General features: G+C 35.0%; 1 protein-coding gene across 3 annotated transcripts in view; it reads left to right on the top strand.

The window, feature by feature from the left end:
* The window catches only part of TBC1D15 (TBC1 domain family member 15), a 74484-nt gene that overhangs the window by 40456 nt on the left and 13779 nt on the right, over positions 1-20249 (top strand). For 2 of the 3 annotated variants that reach the window (XM_019455112.2, XM_053894658.1), the window contains exons 6-12: positions 3787-3889; positions 5547-5597; positions 5898-6095; positions 7164-7292; positions 7836-7939; positions 8956-9050; positions 16440-16556. In XM_019455112.2, the coding sequence (XP_019310657.1) occupies positions 3787-3889; positions 5547-5597; positions 5898-6095; positions 7164-7292; positions 7836-7939; positions 8956-9050; positions 16440-16556 (797 nt within the window). The remainder of the gene's footprint in view (positions 1-3786; positions 3890-5546; positions 5598-5897; positions 6096-7163; positions 7293-7835; positions 7940-8955; positions 9051-16439; positions 16557-20249) is intronic. The other variant, XM_019455113.2, reaches the window with a different exon arrangement.

Genomic DNA, 20249 nt, shown 5'->3' with positions numbered 1-20249 from the left:
TGTAATATTTCAGCTATAATAAGTGCTCCAAATAAGAGATATGTAGCACTGTGAGAGCATATAATAGGATAATTTGTAAGTTTTTTGTGTGTCAGTAGTAATTGAAGCTTTGAGAGGGAATGAAATTAAGGGGAGGATAAAGGGGGATGTGATGTGAGCATCAATGATTAATTGCAACCTTTAGTGACCTGGCCAAAGAGAAAAACCTACCAGAGGAGACTGCCCTCCCTATACTTTCTTCCCCACCCCCCCCCCCCTTTTGGGCTTTATTAAATTTATAGTCAACCAGGGATATGGCTGTTATGGGGGGAAGAGATAGCTTAAAGTGAGTCTGTCAAAAACTATACCCCTAATACTAGCCACTTCTCCACTCTGTATCCTTCTGTGACACTGGGGGCTAATTTACTCTTTGCCCCCTGAATGGTCTGAAATGTGTAAGAATAGTACATCAAATATTTTATCTTCAAGGCCCCTCTATACCCTAAGTTAAAAATAAACACTTCCTATTCTCTTTCCTATCGTAAATTATACCCAATTATATTGTGCCATAGAGAGTTCACCAGAGATTTTATGTTGAGTCCAAGTGGTAGAATACAGATACTCCAAATAAACTGTCACTAATATTATAAAAATTCCATATTTGTATAAGTCATCTCTATTAGATTCTTAGGGACATATTAAAGATACTTGTTCTTTATTAGTTATGATCTAAATAAGTGGAATTCTCCATTAAGTTGAACTCCAAAGAAATGAAAATTCCCAAATATTCTGAGGTTTTTACTCTACTAGATGTTGGCCATGGCAGTCTCATTTCCTGTCCCGAGAGCTGTTGTCGTAAGCAAAATAATGTTTCCAGAATCATGTTCCTGTGGTCAGAGATTGTTGTAGAGGCCAGAAGGAAGAATAGTAGTTCCGCAACCTCAGTGGCATGTCAGGCAGGCTCTGCCAGGGTCACTCTTCTTATCTTCTTCTCAATTCAAAACCAACAGAGAGAAGCAGACTATATTCTCTTTTTCTCTGTTTAACGTAAGTTGAATAATGTGGCTTGCATTTGTGGCCATCTTATCTTCTTAATACTTCCCCCTAATGAATTAAGGGCCTTACCATACAGATGAACAGAAGTTGTGAATGCAGTGGGGATGTGCCGCCTTGTTAAGAGTGAGAACAAGGCTGGGCCAGCTATGCACAGTCCTTCTTTCAGTCTCAGATCAGTCAGTGCAAAATAGGCCAGCTTCTTTAGACTTGTTATTTCTCAGATGGTTTTCTTATCTCTGGGGAAAAACATTCATTGCTCCATTCATTGATGTTTGTTAGTGATCTTTGATTTATTACCATTTAAAACATACTCAAGTAAAGAATGAATCACGAGTACATATATGTTACCTTTCTGGAACCAAGTTGGTTGCTAGGATATGAATGAAGGTTGTAACACAGAGGTTCCAGTAAAATTAATTTGTATATTGGGACATTTTTACATTAATATATAATATCCACACAGTAAGATAATCCCTAAAAAGCCAAATTGGTTGTATCATCATATACCATTTATAAGATTAGGTTATAGACCTTCATTTATTCCCTTTGAGACATATGTGTAACAGAATATCATATATATAGTTTTGTTGTAAATATTCTGCACTTTTTTATTTTTATTAACTTTTTTGACTGATAGCCTTTGCAATGATATTTTTATTTCTTTCTTAATCTTTCCATATTGGTCCATTCTCAGTAGCAATGGAAAATAGTTACCACCACATCTCAGCACACAAAGCATTCTTCGTCTATTACCATTTCAGAATGTATTCTGAGGCCCTTGGGAGAGGCTCATTCCAAAGCCTGAAAAATACTTCTGAATTTACAGTAGATCTACTTCTATACTTGTGATATTAGACTATGGTTTTCTTTAAGCGCTTTAGTAGGCTCTAATAGAATTGCTGATGTTAACATCATTAAAAGTTTTGTCTTGCTGCTGCAGTGAGTTTGAAAGTCTTGAATAATGTTGTCATAAGATGTCAACTTCCCAGAATCCATTATATTTCCAGAATACATACATATAAATCCATAATATTTGATCTTTCCAAATTAAATCAGTGTGTTAACCTGGCAGGTGGAAGCGTAACATTATTCTGGAATGCCAGCTCTCCTTTTGATGAGTTCTGCAATTGCCTAGCAGTATACAACTTGTCCTTTGACCAATGTACTTTTAAAAAATGTTTCTGTTGATTTCTTTAGCTAAGGGCAACCAAATCTTAAATTTTTTATGTCTTTTCTCTCAGAACTTTTCCCAGCCCCTCATCACAGAGCACTGGGTATAAAAAGTGAAATCCTTTCTTTTTAAAAGAGTGGTTGTGTATTGGTTAGGCAGTCATTTCTTCTTTCCATCACTAATTTCTTGATTACAGTGTTAAATCTGGAGCAATAGTGTAATTCTCTGAGGCCGGATAGGTACAGGTTACATATCTGTTCCCTTTATACATGCATAGTCATGTTTTGACTTTCGTGATAATTTTTTTATTTGGATTTTAAAGAAATAATTTGACTTAATTTATCGTTAGAAAAAAATAATAACCATAGTGCTAGTTGCGTTGTGCCAGGACAAAGTATATTGCTCTGTTAGTTACTTTTCTTTTTCTGGTGCTACATTTAAAAGACTTACCATTAAAAAATGCCTTGTGAGAACATATAGGTCTTCATATTAAGCATAATCCCAATAAGTGTTCAGAAACATAACACTTAATGAAAATTGAGCATTTTAAAAGTTATTTTTTTTCTGCCTCAAATGACTCAACCTCAGCTCCTTAAAAAGCCAAGGAGCTTATTAAGCTACTGTTGTCTCTGAAGACAACTGTTGTTTCTGAATGTGTAAGAATAAGATCCTGATTTGGAGTTCATATCCCCTCTAGCATTGCTGTTGCATCCTTTTATGTTAGAATTGGGAAGAGATAACTGTTATTAAAGTTCTTATCTCAAACATTTATAATAAACTAGAAGTAGATAGCAGTAACATAACACATTTAAGTTTTATTTTAAACACAGAAAAGTTGTGGATTTATTATAGCTAACTTACTAAGGTATAAAACTTACTGAATAGAAAAAAGACTGGATAATTCATCTGATTACTTGAAATTAGATGTCTATTTGGAAAAGATTTATTCTGTAGTTATTAAGAAATGTGAAGAAAAACTTGCTTCTAGAGCTTAAGCCAGAACTAGACATACTGTACCTGAACTGTACCTTATAACTTTGTTAATAATTTTGTATGTGTTTATAATTATGTTAGCATAATTGATGATCTTTAACAAATAATTATTTTATCTTGTGTTTTTAAATACCTTATAATGTAGTATTACCAATCTCTGGAATGAAGTTGGAAACCCTTTCCAAATAGGACATTTTCCTGTATTGTACATATTAAATATAATGATGAATCCTAAAGTGTGTTTTAACATTAAAAAATGTTCATGATAACAAAGGCAGATATATTTGTTAGGCTTTTCTATTATAATTATAAACAAAAATTTGAGTTCATTACAACTTAGTCCTCTTGGCTTTACCTAGAATAAAAATATGCTTTAGTCCTTTTGTATTTGTTTAGTATTTCCTGTTTCACGTTTGGAGCTCATTTAAGATAGTTCCTAAATAGTTGCTAATATTGTATTAATGGGAAACAGTTCTAGAAGTGGACATTTGAGTTTTGGGGTAAAAGTAACTAGGCGTTAATAATTATTCAGGTAGTAATTGATCGACTGTGCTAGTGTTTTCTACAGATCCCTTCTTTTATTACAGATCTCCACAGGATAAAAGAACACTACTTGTGAATTGTCAGAATAAGAGTCTTTCACAGTCATTTGAAAATCTTCTTGATGAACCTGCCTATGGTTTAATACAAGTATGTTTCTTAATCTATTTTGTATTAATCTATTAATCTGATTGCATTATTTTATATCCTCCCACCTCTTACTTTCTCAGAGATTATATGGAATGGGCAAGTGCCTCTCTATGTGTAAACTTTATGAAAATATTCTTTGTAAGTTTTTAAAAAGTTTTTATTTATTTTGAGAGAGAGTGGGTAAGCACAAGTAGGGGAGGGACAGGGAGAGAGGGAGAGAGAGAGAATCTCAAGCAAGCTGTGCACTCTCAGCATAGAGCCCAGTGTGGGGCCTGATCTCACGAACCGTGAGATTATAACCTGAGCTGTCATCAGGAGTCAGACACTTACCCACCTGAGCCACCCCAGTGACCCTATTCTCCATAATTTTTTAGAAATAATATGCATATTATTTTTAAGAGTCAGAAGCTTCTTTGGTTCTTAGTTACCATTAAGACAATTTTCCCCTTTGTTGTAATTCTGAAATTGGACATTAGATTTTTATTGTTATAGCTTTCACTGTTTGAATCAGGTGAAAGGTTACTGGGTAAGCCACTTTGAATTCATTAATGATAAACTTAAAAATATGGTTTGAATTTTTTTTTTCATTTATTTATTTTTATTTACTTTTGAGAGACAGAGAGACAGAGCATGAGCAGGGGAGGGGCAGAGAGAGAGGGAGACACAGAATCCGAAGCGGGCTCCAGGCTCTGAGCTATCAGTGCAGGGCCCGACGCCGGGCTCGAACTCACGAGCCGTGAGATCATGACCTGAGCTGAAGTCGGCTGCTCAACTGACTGAGCCAGCCAGGCGCCCCTGAATTTTTATTTTCCATTTAAGTAGGTTCATTTAGGGTCATGATAATCTAATCCCCCTTAAAGTATTTGAGTATATTCTTACATTTGACTAAAGATAATTCACTTAGCACAGGCAGAAATAAAGTTAATTTATTTTTCACTCAGATTTTTATGTAAACGAATGAAATCTTTGTTTATTCACTTATTCAAAAAATGTTGAGTGCCTACTGTGTCACAGTGCTTACTGTGTCTCTTTTTGGTTCTGAATGAAGATAACAAGATAAAGAGAACATTTGAGGAAGGAGGACAAGACAGCTAGACACCAATTAAAGTAAAAAGTGAAAAAAGTTTTTCTTATGTGAAAATAATCATTTAAAAGTTAGACCTTTAAAAAGTAATTTTACTAAATATGAATAAGCAGGCAGTTTGGGATTTAGAAGTAATCCTAGCAATAGAAAAACCTTTAGCTGTTTTCCAGGGCAGCACTGTCCAGAACAGATTACACTCACTGGCATGATTTTATTAACCTTATACAGTAAAACCTTAGATTGTGAGTAACGTGCTTTGCAAAATGAGCAAGCGTTTTTAATAGATTTTAACTTGATAAACAGTGATGTCTTGCAGTAGGAGTAGTACATGACACCCAATGTCACATCACAACTGAGCCACTGGTTCTTGAAATTTGCTTTGTGATACACGAGTGCTTTGGATTACAAGCATGTTTCCAGAATGAATTATGCTCGCAAAGTAAGGTTTTACTGTAATTAGATTAAAATGTCAGTTAATATTTAAATATTATGAGCTTTGAAACTTAGCCATTCAATATTTTCTGTTAGACTAGTTTGGTTGTGCACACTTCAAGAAATATTTTTTTTGTGAAGGCAGGACTGCTAGACAGAAGAAAGCTGTTGTGGGCCATGCATCAGTGGAAAGTAAGCGCTGCATATATTTGTGATGTATGCAGATCAAATAAGTCTGCAAATCATTTGTTTATCTGGAATTCAATCAGTAGCATTAACTTGCTGTTTATATACTATTTTAACCAAATGAAAAATTGCCTCAGAAAATACAAATTTTTCTTTCCAGAAAAAAAAAAAATTCAAGATAATCTTAGAATGCTGTTTTAGTTCTGATTTCCCCCCTTTAAAAAACATTGCCCTTTTGCCCATCAGAAGGTATTTTCATTCTCGATTTGAATTAATAATGCTAATGTTTTTCTTCTTACTACATAGAAAATTAAAAAGGACCCTTATACAGCAACTATGGTAGGATTTTCCAAAGTCACAAACTACATTTTTGATAGTTTGAGAGGCAGTGATCCCTCTACACATCAACGACCACCGTCAGAAATGGCAGATTTTCTTAGTGATGCTATTCCAGGTTTAAAGATAAATCAACAAGAAGAACCAGGATTTGAAGTCATCACAAGGGTGAGTGGAGATTTATATGAACATAGCTCTATATTCTAGCAAGAGAAATCCTTTTGAAACATGCACTGGATGTGCTAGAAATAGAAACTCGATTTTGGTTATATCTGCCTCTTTCTCATAATTCTTTCTTACAACTTTTTTGCTAACTTACATATTCTAACAACTAGTACTTGTTCTGCCACCAAATTCTTGGGTTGTTCTTCATCAGTTACTGCTTACACTTTGTTAATTAAGTTGGATCTTTCTTTTATTACTTTTTGATAATAATGAACAGGTTGTTTGTTTCATTGAGTGTGTAGCAGTGAGAGAATAGTGTGCCTTGCATATTGTTCCTAGTTCTGTTCCTAGTTTATATGTTTATCTCAGTAGGTGCCAGAGGCAGCTAGTCAGGACATTACTCTGAGGCTTTTATTCTCATATCAATCTTTTCTTTTTTAAGTAAGATGGATCTTTAGCCCGGAATTATGGCAGATCTTTATAAATGCCCAACAAGACTTTTGAATTCACTACAAGTTTAGGCTGTACATAGTTAGAATGCTATAAATATCTAAATTGTAATACTTAAAAGGCTTATCTTGCAGATGGCATTTTAAAATTACCAACATCTGTTAATTGAATAAAAAAACTGTAGAAAATACCAAGTGGAGCTAATGGATCATGAATCACTTCTGAGAGCTACAAATTTTAGTTTGGAAGAAAAGCTAATTTTAGAATATGATTAGTGGAATAGTACTGTCTTTTTAAATAATATAGCATACCATTTAATTTGAAGGGTCTCTTAAGGAATTTACATGTTGAATGTTTTATACTTACATAATTGAAACTCAAAATTGCAAATGTACTCCTATCTCTGAATTTATAACCCTGTTATTTATATGTTTAGTGGGAAGGAAAATGTATGGAATGCTGTTATAGTTCATAAGTTGAACATTGGAAAATAAAGGAAGATATTAGAAATGTTAAAAATCATGTCAGTAATAAATGGTATTTATTTTAATTTTTATATACCTTTATTTCATTTCACTGGTTAAAAAAGTGTACTCCTCATTCCTTATTTTCTTAATTTAGATTGATTTGGGAGAACGACCTGTTGTTCAAAGGAGAGAGCCAGTATCCCTGGAAGAGTGGACTAAGAACATTGATTCTGAAGGAAGAATTTTAAATGTCGATAATATGAAGCAGATGATATTTAGAGGGGTAAATACCTTAATAGGGATGATACTTGAAACTGCTGATATTTAAGTTTTCTTTCTTTATGGGAGGTGTTTGGGGAGTCAGGGAATGAATTCCTTTTTGATAAATGATGTCTTATAATCCCTGTAGGACAGAGTGAAGTCCCTTTGATGTCCCTGAGGGTTGAGTGGGGGAAGATACCATTAAGTCTAGGGAAAGATAGTCTTCTTTACTTGAAGTTCTGTGGGTTATGTGAAGGAGGCATATATGTACCCCAGTGGTAGTTTCCTTATCTAGTAAGATTGGACTTAGAAAGACTAATCAGTCCCTCTGACTTCTATATAATCTACTGTATACTCTGCATTGTTGAAGCTTTCTGGCAGCTACTTAACATCGTCTGAATCTGGAGGTCAGGAACAAGGTGTAGTATTCATTGAATTGAGCTATTTTTATATATAAAACTATCTTTTAAATATTAGTCTTACTGTGTATTTATATGCAAGTTTTGTGAACTTAAAAGTATTGCATACTTTTTACGAATGCGTTTAATATGCATGTTTTCTTTAGGGACTTAGTCATGCATTGAGAAAGCAGGCATGGAAATTTCTTCTGGGCTATTTTCCTTGGGACAGTACCAAGGAGGAAAGAACTCAATTACAAAAACAAAAAACGTAAGTAAGGTCTTTTGTCATCAAAGAAATTAAAATAATTCACTCGTACAAATTCGTATAGTGCTTCTAGATGACTATTTGAAATAGATGAAGGTATGGGAAAATAATCTTATTTTCATCTTTTTAATTGAAAAATTATGAGCCCTGTAGTTATTTCAAACTAGTCATTTCAAACATTGCAGTTGTGTTGGTGAATATGTAGAAAGATGGCAAAAAAAAATTCCACTTCCTTTATAAAAGCATTTTGCATAAATGAAAAATAAGATATGGATTTTTAAATACATCATTCATCTTGATTAAGTTTTACAATTTATTATGAAATTATAAAAATGGCCCATAAGAAGTGTATTTACCATTTAGGTTAATTACCTTTATTTCCCTCGTGCTCTTGTAACATAAACTAATCTTTCATTTTTTTTGGAAGAGTGTTTCTCTAAGTAATTTCTCAGTCTTGAAAAGAAACAGAGGTGAACTTTCCAGGTACCCTTCATATTCCCAGTTCATCAGTTTAGCCTTTGATTTAAAGCTCACTCTGAATCTTTATGTGCGTATTTAAATTTTCAGACCATCCTTTCTCTTTCAACACCTTTGCAGTCCTCCTAAGATATTTCACATTAACAAGTTTGTGCAAAAACTGATTGAAAAATGGAACTCTTAGGTCAGATTAAAAAAATAATTTATAGATTTGTATTTGTAATTATTCAGAAACTTTAGTGGTTAAAATATTTAATTACTAGAATAATTTTAGGTATCATATTAAGGATTAAGGTAAATGCTTTCTTAAAATCATACGTAAATATTCTAGTAGTTTAAGTAAAGTTTATGGTAAATATAAGGTTATTTTTCCTTTGTTTTCACTCATGTATCATAACTTTAAACATTTTACTATCATTTATAACCTCACATCTGACTAGCATCATAAATGCTTTGATACATTGTTTATACAAAAACCCAATTAGAATTTTTAAAAATATAGTATTCTAATAGCTTTTTTTGGTATAAATTGTCTCCTGTAGTGATGAATACTTCAGGATGAAACTACAGTGGAAATCTGTCAGTGAGGAACAAGAGAAGAGAAATTCGAGGTTAAGAGATTATAGAAGTCTTATCGGTAATTTTTTCCTAATTTTAAAAATGCATGAGAGCAGTTTACATTGAAGTCTTGGTAGGATTTAAGAAGTGAAATATATGCTACAGAGTAGGGCTCAAAAGAGATATCAGAATTGGAGAGTACATTAGAATATTTATTTGATGTTCTTGGTTGTTCCTTTTCTAATAGGATATGAATTCAGTCATTATAAGTACTGATATATTTCATTTTCAGTTCTAAAATGTGAATTTTAAAAAGTGTTTAACTTTATTTGCTTATTTAATTAATTTTATTAAATTGTCTCCCTTATTACAAAAAACAGTGTGTCTATTATAGAAAAATTAGGAACTACAGATAAGCAAAAAGAAGAAAATAAAGATTGGTTTTGTTTCTGTCATGCAGAGATAACTATAGTTGATAGACATTGATTTGTGTCTCTCCAGACCATCTCTAAATATGCATATAATTCATTTTTTTAATAAATGACTTCAGATAGTAAATGTTTGTTAATGTTTGAGAATTGAATAAGAATTCATCTAGGAATAACTATTTCATAAAAAAGAGATGTTTGACAGAATTTTACATCAAAGGAATTAGACTTATTTCCAGAGAGTAAGTACTGGGTCATCTAGCTCTTATGATAAAGGCCAGGTTGGTGTAAGTTATTGAAAGAATACATAGTTACTTCTGTACATGTCTTAAAGTTTTAAGTTGATAATCTCCATTTTACAGAAAACTGAACCATTGAAAGTATAATTGACTTGTCCAAGGTCACATGATTTAATAAGAGCAGAACCCAGTTTCAGTGCTCTTAACTATCTTGTTAGCTAGCCTCTACATAATTTTAGGATAGCTTTGGATAGTAGTGGAATTTACTTTTTAAATTCTTATATTGCTTTTGGATTTATTTATAGCTTCACAAATAAAGATGGGGAATGTTTTTACCACCATGTTCAACATCACCTTCCCATGGAAGAAGAAAATCTCTACAAATTATAGTTAGAAAGCCCAACATAAACAATTTGGTAGCTTTTGTAAAGACATAAAGACAAATGATGAGATCTTTTTGGTAATAGTACTTTGGATTATAAAGTTTTCATTTGTTCATGTAAGTCATCTCTACCCAACATGGGGATTGAACTCACAACCCTGAGGTCAAGAGTTGCATGCTCCTCTGACTAAGCCAGCTGGGTACCCCAGTACTTTTGGCTGTAAAAGAATTTATTTTTCCAAAAAATAAATTATACTGGAATAAACTGTGTCCTTCCTCCAGTTATCTCAGAAGGTTGGGGATCTTGAGGCATGGAATTATCTGAAGTTTCCAACTGAAGTCCCCTGCTGTTTTCACTTTCAGTAGGAAAAAATGGTAATGGACTGTTTTTTCCTGCTTGAACATAAAATATTTGAACTGGAAGGGATCTTACAGATTAAGTAACTTTTCTTTCTTTTCTTTTTTTTTTTTTTTTTTTTTAAGTTTGTGTGTATGTATGTCTTTATTAATATAAATAAGTAAGTAATCTTTTTACCCAGCGTGGGTCTCAAACTCACAACCTCGAGATTGAGAGTTGTGTGCTACCCCCAACTGAGCCAGCCAGGCACCCCTTAATTAAGCCTTTTCTTTCCACATGCTATGTCATCTTCCTTTTTTTTTTTTTTTTTTTTTTGTTAGGGAGCAGTGATAATGGTTCTGATAATTCTCAATCTTTCTTGTGTCTTATTCTCACTTCAAGGAGTTTGGAGGAAAAATGTAAACATTTCAAATCAAAAGAATTGAGCCATACTTTCATCCAGTTTTTTCATTTTTAGTTCAGCAGATAACAGACTTGAAGCCCAGAAAATGTTAGTAAATTGTCTTCAGTCATCTGTCTAGTTAGTTCCATAGCCCAGACTCATTCATACTCAGATCTGATTCTTAATTCAGTTACTTTTCAACTGTACCATACTTTCTACCAGTAGAAGTATATATAATAAGTTGGTTTTAAAGGATTCTTTTTCCATAGTACTTTTTCTCAAAAGTATTTTTTGGGGAAAGGTTGCCAAAAGCTTTTTGTTGTTGTTGTTGTTTTCTTTGGTATAAATTCATTTTATTAAAAAATACACAGGTAAGCTGTAGATCTTGTGGTTAGTGCCAACGTGTTGGATTTTAAGTATGAAAAGAAACTATTGGAGCATTTTGAATAAGACCATTTTATTTGTATTTTAAAATCAGTATTTCTGCTCTATGGAAAAATGGATTGTCAAGGTACAGGTAGGAACAGGGAGACCAATTAGTAGAGAACTCTAAGAGATGGTAGTAGTGGAAATGTAGATAAGTAAGTGGATTCAACTTATATTTTGGTGATGGAATCGATAAGACTTTCTGATGTATTAAATGTGGGGTATGAAGAAGAAGAGAATTTAGGATGGGACTACATTTCTTGACTAAAGAAATTGGCCAGTTGGTGGTGCTACTTATGGTGATGAAGAGAATGGGGGATGGTGAAATGGAATTAGATATAACTTATATACCTTATAGTGAGATATACAAATGGAATGTCAAGGGGCTAGTTGAGTAATCTGCAACAGTCTGGGTAGGAGATATAAATTTGGATATTATCAGTATAAACATCCTCGGGAATGGATGATATCATTTGTGGGGGGGGGGGGGGGAGGCAGATAAGAAGGCCCAGGAATCCTGGTCTTTACGGCACTGGTTTCTAACTTTGGCTGCATGTTAGAATCGCTAGGGATCTTTTTTAAAATCACATTTTATTTTAAACATTCATACATTCATTCATTCAATAAATATTTACTTAGTGCCTTTATGTACTAGGCCCTCCCCTAGGCATTGGGTATTCATGAGTGAACAAAACAGACAAAAGACTTACCCTCAAGGAGCTGTTATCCTTGTGGGGAAGAACAGACAGTAAACAAGATAAGTAACATGTGGTATGTTAGTGATAAGTGCTAAGTAGAAAAATCAGACCGGCAAGATGTTAGGAAGTTTATTGGTCATGTTGCAGTTTTAATGTGGGTGACCTGAAAAGGCTTTTATTGAAAAAGTGGTATTTGAGTAGAAACTTGAAAAAGGGGAAGAGTGAGCTATGCTGATATCTAGGTGAAGGGCAGTCCAAGTAGAAAGGAACAACGTATATTAAGACTGGTTTTCACCCCAGGTTCTCTGCATGTTTGAAGTACAGCAGGGAGGTAAGTGTGGTTAGAATGAGCTGGGGTAGAGTATAGAAAGTAAGAAGTTCAGAGAGGAAACAATGAAGGAATAGGTACAGATCACATAGAGCCTTGTAGTTCTTTGTAAAGACATAAGCTTTTCCTCTGAGTGTGATGGGAAGCACTGGAGGATATTTAGCAGGAGTGATACGACCTTTAAACAAATCACTCTGGCTACTGTTTGGAGAATAGCTGTAGGGGGGCAGGGGTGGAAATAGATCATGTGAGGCTATTGGTATAATTTAGGCAAGAGATGATGGTTGATACAGAGCACTAGCAGTTGAGTGAGATTTGAATAGAGACTTGAAGAAGCAGAGAGTGTATGCCATGCAGCTATCTGGACGAAGGGCATCTGGGCAGAGGGGAACAGCATGGTCTAGACTTGTTTGTCCTTCAGGACCTCCACATGTTTGAAGAAGAGCAAAGAGGAGACCCATGTAGCTCTCTAGATTGAAGTGAATGGGAGGGGTGGCATGGAATGAATGGATGGGAGATCTCAGCGTTGGTTTCTATATGTATTTTGAAAGTTTGACACACAGACATACACACACACACACACACACACACACACACACACACACACGTATGTATCTGTGTCAGACAAGGAGAGCAAAGACTCAAGAATGACTCCAAAGTTTTTAAAGTGAGTAACCAGAGGAATGGAATTGTAGGTTTTTAATTAAGACACGGAAAACTGTGAGAGAATCAAGTTTGAAAGGAAATATTTGGAACTTATTGGACATGTTAAGTGTGAAACTGCCTATTGGATGTTGATACATTAAAATGTAGAGTTGGAATTATATGTATAGGGCTAGAATTTAGGGGAGAGAAGGGGGCTGGAGATAAAAATGTAGAGGTCATCAGCATATAGATGGTGGAGGACTAGATGACATTGCCAAAGGAGTGGTGTATTTAGAAAAGGAGGGATCCAAGAACTGAGCTCTGAGGTAGTACGTTATTTTTTTTTTTTTATTAAAAAAATTTTTTGTTTACTTTTGAGATAGAGCACGAGCTGGAAGGGGAAGGGAGACAGAATCCAAAGCAGGCTCCAGGCTCTGAGCTGTCAGCACAGAGCCTGACTCAGGGCTCGAACTCAAGAGCTGTGAGATCATGACCTGAGCCAAAGTCAGATGCTTAAGAGACTGAGCCACCCAGGCACCCTTCTGAGGTAGTACTTTAACTTATAAACAGGAACAATTAGGAGAAATCAGCAAAACAGACTGAGAAAAGAGCCAGAGAAAAAAAGAGGGAAAACCTGAGAGTTTTGACCAGAAGTCAAGTGAAAAAAGTATTTCAACAAGGAGTAACTAGGATGTCAAGTGAGATGAAGACTTGGGTTGACCATTGCACAAGGTATTGAGATCACTAGAGATTTTGATTAGAGAGGTTTTGGTGAAGTGACAACCTGATTGGAGTGAGTTCAGGAGGAAACGGGAGGAGTGGATTTGGAGACAATATATACAGCTCTTTCAAGAAGTTTTGCTCTAAACAGGTGGAGACAGAATGGGATGCCATTCAAGGGAAAAGTGTGGTTAAGTAAGGTTTTTATGAAAAGAGAAACAATAGTATGGTTGAAAACTATGTAAGAAAAACTCATGAAACTGGAGAGGGAGACAAGAATTACTAGAGCTGCGTCCTTGGGTAGCCAGTAGAGTATGGATTTCACGCACAAGAGGAGGGGTTGGACTTAGCCACGATCTTGGAAGCTCATTTAGAGTGAGTGATAGGAGACAAGGGGACTGTGTGAATACAAATGCAGTTATGTGGTTAAAATAGTAGAATCCTATGGAAGTTCTCCTTGGATAACTTCTGTTTTCTCAGAAATAAGAAGCAAGGTGTTCATCTAAGAGCTAGAGTTCGGAGAATATACCATATTGGAAGCTTAAAGATAGAGAAGATGTAAAGTAGTTCTATGAATGGGGACAGGGAATGGATGAAGGAAACAGAGCATGAGTGCCAGGCAGAATTAGGGGCCCACATGAGGTTACTGATGGCAAATGTAAAGTGGGATCTGTTGGGGTGGTTGTGTTTTGCTTCAGTCTTTTTTAGCCATAATAAGTTAAGTGGAGAGTTGGTTTTAACGAGGGTTTTTTTTTTTTTTAAACTTACTAATTTTCTTTCTAGAAAATTAGTTTCTAGAAGTACTTCCCTTATAAAATACTTTTATATATCACTTTTGATCCCTTTTTGTTTTCTGCCTGGTATGTCACTTCTAAATATACAAGAGGAAAGAAATACACTTCATGAGGGTATAAATAATTTTTTTACCACATTTAAAACCCCTATTAAGGCAGATATATTCTATATTATTATGACTGTATAAATTGTGCTTGAGTTAATAAAAAAAATAAACTTATGTACCTGTTTGAGACCGAACCATTTTGATGTTTTTAAATGAAATTTTACATTTATTATGCTTTCTTTGGTATTGCTTTTCCTTATTTGTTTGATAAACGGTTCCACAATTCTATAGATATATACTTGGTTTTATTAAATCTAATGTAGTGTATTTAAAAAAAAATGTTTTTTTTAACGTTTATTTATTTTTGAGACAGAGAGAGACAGAGCATGAACGAGGGAGGGTCAGAGAGAGGGAGGCACAGAATCTGAAACAGGCTCCAGGCTCCGAGCTGTCAGCACAGAGCCCGACGCGGGGCTTGAACTCACGGACCGCGAGATCATGACCTGAGCCGAAGTCGGCCGCCCAACCGACTGAGCCACCCAGGCGCCCCTAATGTAGTATATTTTAATAGAAAGCTATAATATTCTAATATTTTTAAAAAATGCCCTTATAGAATATAAACTCATGTCATCTTCTATTTGTTAGATTCTACTTGGTTGTAAAATACCTCCGCATCTCTTGACAAGTACAGGTTTACCCAGCTATCTGAAAGTAGAGCGTTCCTATGAGACCTTTCATAAGCCTAAATGGCATAAAGCAAAGAAACAATTACTATTAGCTTATATGAAAGATTTCTTAAGGATTCCCACACCCCAAAAATAACCTCTTTTAGACTTTTTTGATACCTTAGGACACATCTTGCTAATAGATACACAAAATAAATTACGATAAAGCACAGATGCTCACAGACACAGTTCAAAGCTATGGATGATTGAGGGTAAGTCCCGGGAAAAGAGCTTGGCGGGACCCATCTGGCTGCCCAGGGTGCATGCTGCCTGTTGAATGTTATTTTTGCTTCTGGACGTTTTTTGGAAAAGTGAAAATCCTCTTCGGATTTCTTTTGGTTAGTGAAAACGGGTACTAACGTAGGTCTTTTGTAAAAGTGAAGTGGTGTAATGCAAACTTCTGAAAAGCGGGAGTATCTGTATGGACAGTGTTTTCAATTTATTCAGTTTAAAGGGGTGGAGTGCAGTGGGGAGAGGTCAGTTATAACTTTTAAACAGAATTGGTTATAGAATAAATTAATCATTTTGAATTTCTGTAAATTATTTTTTAATTTACTGAGGGATTCGTTTGGGAAAGACCGTTAGTAAAGCCTTTCACAATTAGCTGCATTTGCTAGTATCAGTGTTTGGGAATTGAATTGTCAGTACAGTTTGGGGTATGCTCGTGGTAAAGCTTCCAAATCTGTTTTCAGTGTCATGAAATCATTTCCAGCAAAATGTGGGTTTTCATTTTTTCAAAATTAATACATATTGTTTATACTAATATATAAATTGAATAATGTATATATGAGAATAAGGAAGTCATTCGTCCTGAAGATGATTATGGAACATGACAAAGAAGTTGATAATGAATGAAGCAGATATGAATGAAACAAATCTCTTTGATTACACTTGATTGCCTAAGAGCTTTTTTTATTACCATTTTCAGATAATATGGCCTATCACATGCATTCATGACTGGCAGTTTTATTGCTAACTAATGTGAATTATTACTTGGTATTGCTTTTAATTAATTGAAAGTGTTTTCTACTATTAAAAAATTTCTATGTTTAGATAAGAATTGAGAAATATTTGAAAGTATACCCATAAGGAAGTGGACCGATTTTTGAAAAAGTATTCCAAAATGTTACTTTATTGCATATCTGAAATAGAATTTGATGATTTTTTTTCATTAAGTGAAAGATTGGCAAGAGAGTGAAATTAGTACCAAGAAGAATTTTGTTCTTGTAAGAGGTAAGCTTTATAAGAATCTGTTTTTTGAAAGGTTTTCAAATATGTGATGATTTTCCTCCTCAGAAAAAGATGTTAACAGAACAGATCGAACAAACAAGTTTTATGAAGGCCAAGATAATCCAGGGTTGATTTTGCTTCATGACATTTTGATGACCTACTGTATGTACGATTTTGATTTAGGTAAGTTCTCCTCTGACATCCTAATTTAGAAAGATTTATGTATATTTATTTTAGAATTTAAATTTATGAACCTATTAGATGTATCTAACAGCTCTGTGGGCTAGTTTCTGTAGGGATTGTTCTACTGGACTGGAAACTTAGAAGGCTGTGATTCCCAAATTGTGCACTGAAGAGCACAGGGTTGTCACAGCATACTCGTGGGACAATGTGGGATATTTTAAATTTTTGAGAGAGATCATGAACTCTGTAGGGTACTGCTGTAAGTCCTAGCTAAAGTAGTTCAGAGTTTCAACATTAGATGGTCACATTCCTCCTGATGAAGTTAGTTTTGCAAAGCAGGGCTTCAGGCCTTGCTGTGTGATTCAGCAAGTACTGTGTGAAAATAGATGAGGGACAGGAAATGGGAATGGTGGTTTCCAATTGGATTCCAAGGTTTGAGAAATAGTGTAGTGCCCAACAGGTGCTGAGTTCTTAGGACATAAATAGATATTAAGTTGTTTGGATCTAACTACTTAATAAATGGAAGTGTTAGTTATTTTCTTGAGCTGAGGAGTGCTTTGGAAAAAAATTACTTAGATGTTAAGAAGTCTGTGAACTGAGAAAGTTTGGGAACTTTTATTTGGAAAACTTTTCTACTTTGTGAAGGAAAATACTGATGTGATGTCTTGGGCAAGCCATGCAGATAATTATCTAGGCCATGTAGAACTTCACTCTCTTTTCTTGATAACTGTGTTTCCTGCCAAGAATGGGTTAGAAAGACAGGCTGAGAGGGGCAGTTGCAGCTTGCATGGGGAAGGGATGATAAGAGTAGAAAATATAAGGAATCGATATTTTAAGGGATAAGAGAACTTGAGTTGTTTCTTTAAAGGACGAACAGATTCTCTAAGCAAGTAAGTAAGTATAAGTAATGGATAAGTTTCTGAGTTATCTACCATGTGAGTAACTTCCAAGTAGAGAATGGTGGAAATAGATGGTTTCCAGATTATTTTAGTAGAGCTTGAAAAGGTTTTAGAAAAGGTAATTAGATATTTAATGTATTAAACCCAAGTGAGCCTTGAATTGTGGTACATTTTCTTCACTGTTTGTGTCTATGTAAATTCCTCTTGGCTTCTTTTATATGTTAGGGGAAGATGTAAACTCTGTGGATCTTGAGGCATCAGCCTCTTTGGTGAAAGTAAATGGAAAAACAGATTTATCTTTAAAATGTAAAATTTAGTCCTATCTGTCACCTCAAATAATGAGCCTCAAATTGGATCATTGAAAACCTATTGGTAGAGTAGTGCTTTTCAGGTTAGAGAATGCTGTCATACTTGATTTTGACTCTCATAGCAGCCTTTCAAAGAAGTGGGGAAATCATTCCGATTTTATAAGGTTATATTGATTCAGAGAGTGACTCAAGGTTGTACAAGTAGTGAATATTGGACTGGAGTAGAGACCCAGGTCTTTATTTTCAGGCTGGCATTTTCACCTCTATACATCCACCACACTGACCCATTGCCATTTTACTGTAGGGAATAGGACCATTGTCTTAGGGAATGGAGGCATTGCCCTCTACTGTCAGATGATAATTTTGAGATAGGAATTCATGCATATTCGTAGGAGTTCCTGAATGCTCAGTTTTTTCAGGGCGTAGTCCAGCTAACTGTATAAATTACTGTCTTCATTTGTCTCTATTAATCCCTCGTTCTTTCTGGGCAAGTACCTAAGTTATCTGAAACATAGTCAAGGTTCCTGTTAAGAACTCTGGCCTTGTGAGAAATCAGTGTAGTTTTCATAAAGCAGTGGACCAAATTCTTGACTTTTACTCATGGCAAAGTAACCTGGGCTGTTGTAAATTTACTCTTGTAAGTAATTCTGTCATATTGAGTTGTTTGGTTTCATAGACCATATAGATGAGGTATAGGTATATTTACATTGAATACAACGTCATGAATAGTGAGGAAGGAGACAAAAATTACCAAAAGCAGACAGAAGAACTCAAGAATAATTTTTCGTTAGTGCAAAGGCACTACACTTAGGATGTTTCTTGGGAGATATCTTTTTTAATGGTGTATGTACATGATGATGATCCTAAATAACCAATAAAACATTAAATTATATTTGAAATACCGTATGTAAGAAGGCAGAGAGTGTCTAATTAAAAAAAATGATTTCCACCTCTAATATTTTGTATTTGATACCCTAAGGGCTGAGGTTCAGTTAACCTGGAAATTGACCTATATGTAGGTGATTTTTTTCTTTGCAGTGTAAGAAAGTGTGTGCTAGGATAAGGAGTTCATTTCTCATGCCCACCCCCCTCTGAAAGAAATTTGCTGCGGAAATAATTTTAGAGAACTACTTGCGAAATTGTAGTAGTGCTGATTAAGATGTGCATCAGTCAGCACTACTGCAGGATCTTAGTGTCACTGAATGCTAATTTAAACAGCTTTAATCTTTCTTTAATTAAAAGGAATTTGTACATTAATTCCACCCCCGCAACTCATGACATACCCCAAAGAACATCATGTATAAAATAAAATAGATTAAAAGCAACTAGAGTATGAAGATTAATTTGACTACTTGCTTCAGCTAAGACTTGTATAAGAAATATGGTAGTGATCTCATATGAAAGCTGAAGACTTAAATGATTAAATAAACTTCTTAGAAATTGTCATTCATTATAACTATATAATAAAGCACTTTTTTTTTCTAGACGAGAGGTACTTGGTAAATCTTTTGAATAGCACACTTCGAAATATTTTTATTATAGACTGTATACAGTCAGACCCAGTGAAGTACTCTTTTGCACTTTGCTGAATTCAGATCAAATTTCTTTCATACTCTAACTGGTTTAGCATTAAAAAAAAATTTTTTTTAAATGTTTATTGACTTTTGAGAGAGAGAGAGAGAGAGAGAGAGAGCGCTAGTTGGGGAGGGGCAGAGAGAGAGGGAGACAAAGAATCAGAAGCAGGCTCCAGGCTCTGAGCGGTCAGCACAGAGCCTGACGTGGGGCTCGAACCCACAGACCGTGAGATCACAACCTGAGCCGAAATCAGAGGCTTAACCAACTGAGCCACCCGGGCACCCCGGTTTAGCCTTTATGTTGGTCATTGCTTTCACTGTGTCAGTGCCATCTAGAGAAGTTCTGATGATAACAATTTAGTCTTCCTTCTAACCCACTTACTCTTTTAAAAGTGTTTTTATTAGGGTTCTGCAGGAAAACAGAACCATTAAGATTCTGTATGTTTATGTATTTTTTGTGTTTATATATATATTCTTACATATTTTAACATATATATCCAGAGAGAGAAAGAGGGAGAGAAAGAAAAGAAAAAGATTTCTTCTGAGGTGATTTCTTCTGAGGTGTAGGCTCACACGATTCAAGAGACTGAGAAGTCCCACAGTCTGCTGTCTGCAAGCTGGAGACCCAGGAAAGCCTGAGAGCAGGAGAGCCAGTGGTGCAGATGCCAGTTCAGATCTGCAGGCATGAGAACCAGGAGCTGTAAAAGGCAGGAGAAGATCACTGTCCCAATTCAAGTAGCTATTGCGAGAGCACATTCCACCTTCCTCCATCTTGTTGTTCTGCTCAGGCTCTCCATGGACTGAATGGTGTCCACCCACAGTGGGGGGCAGGGCGGGGCGGGCATCTGTTTTCATCAGTTCACCAATTCAGATGCTAATCTTTTCTGGAAACACTTTCAGGACGTTCACAGA

This window comes from Panthera pardus, unplaced genomic scaffold, assembly GCF_024362965.1.
Source record: "Panthera pardus isolate Hobbes unplaced genomic scaffold, ASM2436296v1 HiC_scaffold_6, whole genome shotgun sequence".
Classification (NCBI taxonomy): Eukaryota; Metazoa; Chordata; class Mammalia; order Carnivora; family Felidae; genus Panthera; species Panthera pardus.
The sequence above is the reverse complement of the archived record's forward strand: the minus strand, read 5'-3'. Positions and strand labels throughout refer to the sequence as shown.